The 9,779-nt window shown below is 49.0% G+C and overlaps 1 protein-coding gene across 4 annotated transcripts in view; it reads right to left on the reverse strand.

Annotated features, from left to right (window-relative positions):
• The window catches only part of CPS1 (carbamoyl-phosphate synthase 1), a 116,752-nt gene extending 107,109 nt beyond the window's left edge, over positions 1–9,643 (reverse strand). The window contains exon 1 of one of the 4 annotated variants that reach the window (XM_083842155.1): positions 7,952–9,643. In XM_083842155.1, coding sequence (XP_083698281.1) covers positions 7,952–8,137 — 186 coding nt within the window. In that variant the 5' untranslated portion in view covers positions 8,138–9,643. The remainder of the gene's footprint in view (positions 1–7,951) is intronic. The other 3 variants (XM_083842156.1, XM_083842157.1, XM_083842161.1) reach the window with 3 other exon arrangements.
• Positions 9,644–9,779: the final 136 nt, after the last annotated feature.

Below are 9,779 nucleotides of genomic sequence, written 5' to 3' on the forward strand. Positions count from 1 at the left end.
GAATTAAGCACACAAGATTTAGAAAGGACACAGGGGAAAGAGCGCATTGGGCAATGGGCAGTGTGGGTGAAAATGTCATTAGGAATGTCAGCTGCAGGAGTGCTTTACATGAGTGTTAGCTCTATCCTGTTCCAGTCAGGGAGTCAGCCAGTCACGCACTCCTGCTATCACATTTAACTTTTCCAGTCAACCCAATTCTCTCTCTCCTTCCCTTCTGCCCCTTATAACCCCCCGGCAGCTATGGCACCCCCAGGAGTATGCTTTGAAAAATCTGGAAGCTTGTTTCAGGCAGCATGGATCTGATTTCCATCATCAACAACAGAAGAAATTGGTCTCAAGCCAGGCTCAGAATGACCTTGGAAAAGACCCAAACTTTTTCCTCTGCTGATTTGCATGAAGCTTAGCAACTCTGCTCATCCAAGCTCCTGGCTTTGCCCCAGCCCTGCTCCTCCCCTGACCCTTGCCACAACACCTTGTCCTGGCAAAACACACTTTCCATCAGAGCTCTGCCCCTAACACATTTACCTGTGCGATCCAGCAAGTAGAACAGCACTGCTGGTACACCCCAAATGCTTCTAGTTTTGTGTTTACCACAATCATCCCTCCATGAGCTTCCTACAACAAACGGAGATTTCATAGGCACAAGAAGATTCAGTAACTGGATGGGAGAAGCAGGAAGGGCTGCTGCTTCAGTAGCAAGAACCCAGATGAAAAAAAAAAATCCCAAAGATTTTACAAGAAACATGGAGAACTGTGTTTAAGCACCCAGGCCAGCATCAGCTATGATTATACCTCCACCTCAGCCCATTCAGTCTGCCTTCTGGAGCTAGTTCTGCCTTTTCCAGGGAAACGGGTTCCACAAAAAGCAGCCAAAGATGTGCTAAATCTCAAACTACGTTCCTTCTGTTGGGATCACATCCATTTTACTAACATTAGCCACAGAGCTCTCCAGTAAAGGTCCCTAACAACATTTTCATCCATCCTGCCAGTCAGCTAACAGATACTCTCCCCCACTTCACAAATGACCAGGAGGGGAAGCAAGATGAATTTCCTGCTTTTGTTGCTTCCATCCCCCCAGAAATGTCACAATGCAACTTTTTTTTAGGTTTCTCCAAAGGGCAAACAAATAACAACTAAAAATCATCCAAGCAAACTAAGGACTGAGAAATTCTTCATGTTGTGACAGTCATCAGCTTTCAAACTCACCACACTGGAAATGCTGTGGTGTTGCACACTCCCTTTTCCCGCCCTATACGTGCCTAAAATAACACGTATGGAATGATTCCATCAGATTGCTCCAAGCCTGCCAGTAAAGGACCGTGTCGCTGTACCTTCCTCATTCCAAAAGGAAACAATATCAACCGATCTAGTCAAGCGAACAAGTGATAACCTGCAGACGGGCTCACATTTTAAGTGTCAAAAATCTGCACTCTGCTGCCCCCTGAATCCAGGAGCCTTCTTTGGGAAGAGTCCCTCCATATGCATCAGGTTCCTTCTTGTTAGCTTGCTGATTTGAAAACACCTTGGGAGGGATGCAGAAATCCTAAAGGAGAAATATCTTCATTACTACATGTCCACCTACACCACAAGCAGTTCATTTCTCTTCAATTCATCTGCATTGTAAGAAGAGCCCACAAGAAAGTGAACTGAGATGAAACATTACTTGTGTCAGGTTGAAAGCCATGAGGTTGGAAATTTCGCAAGAAAACTGCCCCTTTGCTTCAAGCAACTTTATGAGCTGCCAAATACTTACAATTCTTAAAAGCTTAGCTTTAAAAAGCCCATCTGAAAACAAAAACACAGTAAAATACATAAAAGACGAGCAGCAAGCAGCTCTCCAGCACAGACCAAGCCCTGTCCCCACGTTCCAGGCAGTGACCCATCAGCAGGTGTCCTGCTGGTGCTGCACCCTGGCATGGGCAGCACAGCTCGGGGCTGAGCTGCAGGCAGCTGGAATGGCCACATGCCAGCCAGGACCAGCCCCCCAGAAAGCCTCAGCAGCCCAGCAGCTTGCTTGTCATGAGGAGAAAAACCACACAGGGTTATTGCACAGCTGACGTATGACCACGTTCTCCAAGGTCACGTCCGGGTCCATGCTGGCATTTCAGCAGTGTGTTGGTCAGGGGCAGCTCCTTCCCTGGAGAGAGATCCAGCCCCAGCAGAGCTTTTATTTTTATTTTTTTTCCCTGGGAAATGCTCTTTTCATCCACTTTCTTTCTGTGCCATGCCTAAAGGGCAGCAGTGCACAGAGCAGCACCAGGCCCAGCACCACAGCTGAGGAAGAGGAGCCGCACTGTGCCTGCCTGTTGAGACGCCCAGCAGCTACTACGACCAGTGATCCCAGCACGCTTCTGTTAGAGCTCCAGTCCCGGAAAACCAGCAAGGCAGTTAAACGTGTCAGAAAGGACAACCCCGCCGCCTCCATCTCCTACATCCCAGGTAACTCCAAGCCCAGCTTCGCTCCAAGAAGCCTCCAGCTGTAACGGGGGCACACCCAGCACTAGAAAGTCTCTGCAAAGAGAACCGCTATGAACCATGGGGCAAACCCAAGCCATTCTGATTCTGTTGGGAATCACAGGGTTGGAATAAGAGGATCTTTAAGGCCCCTTCCAAGCTGAGCCATTCTATGGGAAAAAGAGCTCAGCAGAAGTTCTCAGCTTATTAGTCCCTGGAGTATTCAGCAGGAGACAGATGGGGGGATAGGATTTGCCTTAGAAGCTGCCTCTGGGCTTGCGTGCGCTGACACAGCTAACTGCAGCTATTTCCAGCCCAGGGGCTGTCCAGTGATGCCAATGACGACCTGCCTCTCACAGGTGTGCCTTACTGACCATACCTGCAGGAGGGAGAGCGGCCAGAAGAGCCTCTGTAAGCTACAGCAAGACTTCTAGCACACCAGTTGTGAGGAAACATTTTGGGCTGAAATTGAGCTATGGATTTTATCAGTACCAGTCTCCGGGCAGCAGGATGCTGATTGCACACCACCTGCTCTGGCTTGCTTTGCGCTGGAACAGGAATCCCTTCTTCCTCACCAGCTGCCTTCTCTTCTCTTTCTAGCTCTGAAAACACTGACCGCAATATTCACAAAGCGCACCAGCTGGGAGAAGATCCAGAAGGAGAGACCTTCAGAGAACTGCAGAGTGCCCAGTGCTTTCACGGCAGATACTCAAAACCTTCCTGAATGGCAAACCTGGCACCTGAAGCCACAAATTTACTGACCAGGACAAGTCCAGGCAAACCTATTGCCCTAGTGGTGGCTGTGGAGAATGAACATCAAGATACTGGCACGGGTGCTGAAGAATTGCTGCGTCAGAGAAGGCCCTGCAACACTGCCAGGGTGTCCCAGGAGGGCAGGCACTCCATATTGAAGGTTCATGAAAAACACGACCCCCAAAACATTTGCACACTGCGAGCAATACATTATTTTACAAGGTATACGGTACCAGGTACCTTCATAGTGTACCAAATGAAACACCAGGGGCTTTTCAGCGCTACTCGGAGACCTTAGGTCACCTGTCAAGCTTAATTTTATTGCTCAATGTCATGAAGACCCCGGTCACTGCCACCCTAAACTGTCCATATAGCTAAGCAAACAAGACAACAGTCATGCTCGTGCACTGCTCACCCTCCAGACGTGCAAAGGTGAGCACGGGTACAGACAGATGTCAAATACAGAGTCAGGCTGAGCACTGAGCCATATCCATATCATGTTTTCATCGGTGATCACATCCAATCCTGACACTGAACTTTAAAGACATCATTGAAGATGCAAGTGTCTGATGCAGAACTGTGTTAGTCATCACAGCAAAGCAAAATAGATCTGATATGATGTCAGTTCTGTCCGGGGAGCAGAGTCGATTAAAGTCACAGCAAGACTTACTGTCTTCCAGATGTATTTTGCATTGACCTCACCACCAAAACAGAGAGCTCGATCCAGCTCTCGGCAGCTTTCTGCCTGGTTCTCCTTGCTTCTGCCCACATGTAGCCGTTCCTGATCTCTTCTCACCCAGGTCTGCTCTCCAAACTCTCTCCTTCACCAAGAAAGGATGGATTCCCACCCTAGCCGAAGGGTGCACTGCGGGCTGATGCCTCAAAGAGGTGGAAATGACAAATGACAAAATGTCACAGAGGACTGCAACATGCATTTCTCCAAGGAGCCGTGGCCCGATGCTCAGAACCACCGATCTCCCCTCGTCGCCTACTGCAAAAACAGCCACACGAAGCAGCTGCTTTCCCACTGCAAAGTCTCCTCCGGTTTCCTGCTTGTGGGACAGGGGCACCTAGTGGCTGAGCCCCGAAAGAGCAGGGCACAGCCACAGCAAGGCAGCTAACACCTACCCACACTGCACCTAGCGACGTGTTGGTAGCTGGAGCGAGAGGCGGCTGCGGCTGGCACGGAGACAGACCATTACAACGCCCTTAGGCTATTAACTGCTCTACCCAGACTAACATGTAAAGCAAAATATAAACACACAGCATCAGGCATACCGAAACCCTCTCACACCAGCTTCCATGCCAGATGCTCAGGGAACGGGATAGTGAAGGCACACAGCGATATCCCCTAACTCCGTGGCTCGGGAGCCTCCTGTGCACAGGCACAGCGGTATGTTTTTACTGAACAGCCTGCCACAGCTTAACGATGTGAATAATCTTCACCTTGGAAGGCTGCTCCGTCATTTCAGTTGACGTCTGTTAGCTTTGAAAGCCAGCGTGCCACCTTTCCCCATTAGGTTTGCAATGCTGTTTAAAGACTACAGACATCACCTAGAACCGGCTTTAGATGACTCTTTCGGTTTGAACAGCCCTAAGCGTGGATACTTACTCCGTGTACATTAAGCCATTCCACACAACTTATTTTTGGCCTGGTCAGTTCTGTAATTTGTACCTCTCTTCTAGTTCTGCCACACTTTTTGAGATAGGAAGTAAACGTGGCATTTCAGAAGCAGGTGAGCCACCAACATACATAACAGCGCTCAGTTTTGTTCTCTTTTCCCTTCCTAATAAAAACTGACTTTCTGCTGAGCAGAAAGCTGGTGCTTTTGCAGAACCACCTACCACATCTCCGAGGTCTCTTTTCTGGATGAAAATCACTGCTCAAAGCCCACCACTGTGTGTGCTTAGATGGGATTATTTTTTTTAACCAAATTCTCAGCCTACCATCTGGCCCCAATAAATGGGGGCAGGATATGGCAAGGTTTGCCCCAGATATACTATCAATATAATTGACTAGCTTCACTCAGCTTCTCTGACCAATACTCAGGCTTTGATCTCTTCATAGAAGCTGCTAAAATAAAATAATCAATGCTACCTGCAATCATGCTTACAGCGTACTTGGAAAGAATGAATCCAATAAAATAAAATATAGTTTTCCCCCTGCTGGATGTCCTAAAATGAAAAATTTTGTCATCATAAAGCCAAGATACAATACTTGTTTTACCTTCCAAAAGGAAGTCTTCTTAGCTTCAGAATGGCACTAAAAGTTTCAGTTTTTTAATATAAATTTGAGGTTTTTATTGAGATCAAATACAGTGAGCCAGAACTCTAGTATTAAAGAATAGCATTTTTTCTAGAATTATCACTGTTTTATACACAGTATTACAGAGAAAACAATGTCCGATATTCTTAATTGTAATTTTTAAGGAAGAAAAGGACATTTCTGGTTTTGATCTTTCATATGTCTTCGTACACTTTGGACTCCAAGCCTAATTATGTAGTAACTTTATCCATGATGTTGCTTAATAAATAATGTGTAAGAGAGGCTGATCAATGCAGATGGGAAGCTTCGTGATGTTACCCCGTACTATCCGAAGCTTGAGTGCAAAGGAGCCAACACAAAAATAAAAAACCTAAACAGAGATAGAGAGATGAATACAACCTTGATCCCATCCCGTAACTACAAAATTTTGTACTGCAGTAGTTCTCTGAAAGCCCCGAGACATCCCCGGGGTGATTTTCCGCAGGTGAAACTCCTCCCACCACCCAAGTGCTTCATCTGGGCAGTTTTCTTTGATACCCCCCCCCCCCACACACACACACAGACCATGCTCTGTGAACACTTCCACATGGAGCCTCACAAATTCCTTTTTCTATCTCAGGAGGCCCCGAAGGACAAGTCATCCTTGCTCACAGCACTCCCTCACATCCAGCACACAGTAGCAAAAACAGGACAAGCAAGCCTTGCATTATTGTTACGGGGTTACCACGCCAAGCCCATCTGGTCCACAGCAGGGAGGCCGCTGTCTGAGGTCAGTCTGACCCTGACAGGAGAGGTAGATGCCAAATCACCATTTTGGAAAGGCCACGTGCAAGTCTGCATCTACACTGCCCAACCTGGCATCTGCTGACCGGAGATCAGCTGTAGGTGAGGTTACAAACCCGAAGGATGCCTACCAGCAGAGGCCCCAGGAGGAGCCATTTCCTCTCTGGCAGGAGGTGGGTCAGCCAGTCCTCAGGCAGGACGCCAGGTAGTCAGCAGGCAGCTCTAACTGGCAGAGACTTGGAATTTGCATCATCACAGGATAAGGAAGGAACACACACTCAGGCATCCTGATGCTTTCTTCAGGGAGAACCGTGAAACATGAATTTTAGTCACGTAACTACAGGACCCACAGGCACGCTACCAGTCTAGTAGGGACCACCAACACCCAGGACTCTTATGCTGCTAAAACATGGTAAAGATTTGTACTTTAGCTGTTGCAGTGGACAAGGAAATATTACACGCTGTTCTTTTCTCACTTGTAGAAAGATTCTGGGACATCTTTTCAGCCATTGATTGCAAGTCACTTCAGGAACAGCGATTTTTTTCTAAGAACAACTTCGGGATGGGACTGCCAGGAAGACCAACTGAAGCCTGTTTTCTTTCCGTTTTCTCTGTCTACTCTGACAGTTGCTTCCACACAAAAGTAGTTTCTAGATGTGTTCTGAACATATTTTCTCTCCTCACTTTTTCCCGATGAATCCAGCATGACCCTTTTCAGATGCAACAAACAAGAAAGTCCCCCCCCTCCACACCCAAACACTTCAAAGTGACTGAAATTGCAGTAAGAACATGGGAACAGATTCCCACACCTCATTTGCTTCTTTCCTGCCCTATTCTGCATAGGCAAGTTATTAAGAGCATCTTTTTCTTGAAGTGATCTGAAGAGAAAAGAAAATATGGAAGGAATCAAAGATAAGACAAAGATTCTAAAGTTGAAAAAAAAAGATTCTAAAGATTTCAAAGATTCAAAGATTCTAAAGTAGCATTCTTTACACTAAAAGTTTATATTGAACTGTGCCTGGGGGAAGGAAGGTAGGAAATATAATTTTGACCTGCAGATGGAAGACTAACACAGGCTATGAACCTGGCCCTACATTATTTTGTGCTTGTTTATCAACATTCCCTGCAGTATTTTTTTTTCTTTGAGCTCTGATTTTACAAATTATAATAAACAGACATACAGTCAGAAAACCAGAATCCCTAATATAAAGCAGTTGCCCCAAACATAAATGCAACTGCCTAATGCATTCCCATAGGTGTTCCTGACCGCCACCAAAAGGAAAATTCTTAAAGCAGATGTTTCCCTCTAACCCACCCAGATGGGTTCAGCTCCCACATGGGAGGATGCCACTGCACTTAGACCTCTCTACAAGCCACCAAAAAGTCATGCACTTCAGCAAGCCAGACCCTAAGCAGGGCTGCCATGCTGTGCCAAAGGTCTGCAGGGTTAGAAAGGGAACGGGGCACAGTATGACCCCAGACAGAATCAGAAACACAGCACGTAAGGGCAACTTAGCCCAATTCAGGCTAATGAACACCATCCCACAGACTTTCACTTTACATGGTGCACAGGCACATGCATCACAGGAGGGCTGCAGGGAGACCCCAAACACCAGGACATTACTGCTACGGCGCATTTGGGATAAAAAGCAGGACAGGTGGCACTGCTCAGGGCTGGAAGTCACGGTCACCTACCCTTCTGTCACAGAGATGATGCAGCTCAGCTAGCACAGGCAACAAGCACCAGCACTGGAAGTGAGCAGCAGCAAGCGGAGATCTGTGCTGTGTCTGGCCCCACAGCAGGGTGAAGAAGTGCTGCTGCTGGAGGGGAGCAGGGCCCAACGCGTGCTCCTGGGACAGACTCTCTGTCACCACCTGCATCAGGCAGGTACCACATCCACGGGGCCTCCAGTTCCATTGGGTTAACTATGTGGGGCCCAAAACCCCACTGGGGCCCCTGAAACCCCACAGGGCTCAAGCTTGAAAGATGGAGCCACAATGGGCCTCTAAATCCCACAAGGCCAGCCACAAGGGGCCTCTAAATCCCACAAGGCCTGCAAATCCCACAGGGACATCCATAAGGGAATCCTAAACCCCACAGGGCTCCTAAAACCCAATAGGGCCTGCAAACCTCACAGGACCCCCTCATACAGCTGACCACACAGCCTGAACACTACAGGGACTCCTAAATGCCACAAGGCCTGACTCTCTGGGCCCCCAAATCCCTTAGAGCCAGCCAACAGGAGCCCCAAACCCCACAGGGGCAGCCGCATGGGGGCTCTAAGCCCTGTAGGGCCCCCAAACCCCTCAGGATCAGCCAAAAGGAGCCCCAAACCCCACAATGCCTGCAAAATCCACAGAGCCAGCCACATGGGACCTCTAAGTCCCCCAAAGTCCCCTAAATCCCAGGGTCAGTTACAACAGGCCCCATATACCACAGAGCCAGCCACAAGGGATTCCCTAAATCCCACAAGAACCCCAAGCCCCACAGGGTCAGCCACAAAGTGCCCCCAAGCCCCATAGGGCCTGCAAACCCCACAGGGCCTGCCACATGGGGCCCCTAAACCCCAGCGGGCCCCTTAACCTCATGCAGCTACCATGCATCCTAAGCCTCACAAGGCCCCCTAAATGCCACAGGATTTGCCACATAATACCCCCAAAATATCCAGGTCCAGACAAAAGGGGATCCCTAAACCCAATGGAACCCCCTAAACCCCTCAGGGCCAGCCAAAAGGTGCCCCAAACCTCACAGCACCTACAAGCCCCACGCAGTTAGCTAGACAGGGCCCCCAAATCACACAGGGCCAGCAAAAAGGTATCCCCTAAACTCCCCAGGGTCCGCAAATTCCACTGAAACAATCAAAATGTACCTCAAACCCCACAGGAACACTTGCAGAGAATCCCTCAGTCCCACAGGGCCCCTAAGCCCTGCAGGAACAGCTGCAAGGTGCCCATGAATTCCCCACGTCCCTCAGAGAGGGTCAAAATGGCTTCCAAACCCTCACAGGGCCCCCAGATCCCTTGGCATCAACTGAAAGGAGCCTCAAGCCCCATAGGGCCTGCAAACCCCACAGGACCTGACACATGGGGCCTCTAAACCCCACCAGGACCCTTAACCTCATGCAGCTACCACACAGCCTAAGCCTCACAGGGCCCCTTAAACAACACAGAGCCAGCTAAATGGTGCCCTAAACCACAGAGTACCTACAAACCCCACACAACCAGCTAGATAGGGCCCTGAAATGACACAGGTCCAGCCAAAAGGCATCCCCTAAACCTGACAGAGTTCCCAAGCCCCACAGGAACATTTGCAGGGAGTCCCACAGGATCCCTAAAACCCCCCAGAGCCAGCTGCAAGGGGCCCACAAATTCCCCAGTCCTACGTCCCTCTTAGCCAGCCAAAATGGCTCCCAAACCCTCAGAGGACCCCTAAAACCCTAAGATCCCACCCCCTCGGCCCCACAAGGGGTCTCAGACCGCGACCCAAGCCTCACGCAGCCCCATAGGGCCGGGGCTGGCGCTG

This window comes from Anser anser (assembly GCF_964211835.1).
Source record: "Anser anser genome assembly, chromosome: 6".
Taxonomy (NCBI): Eukaryota; Metazoa; Chordata; class Aves; order Anseriformes; family Anatidae; genus Anser; species Anser anser.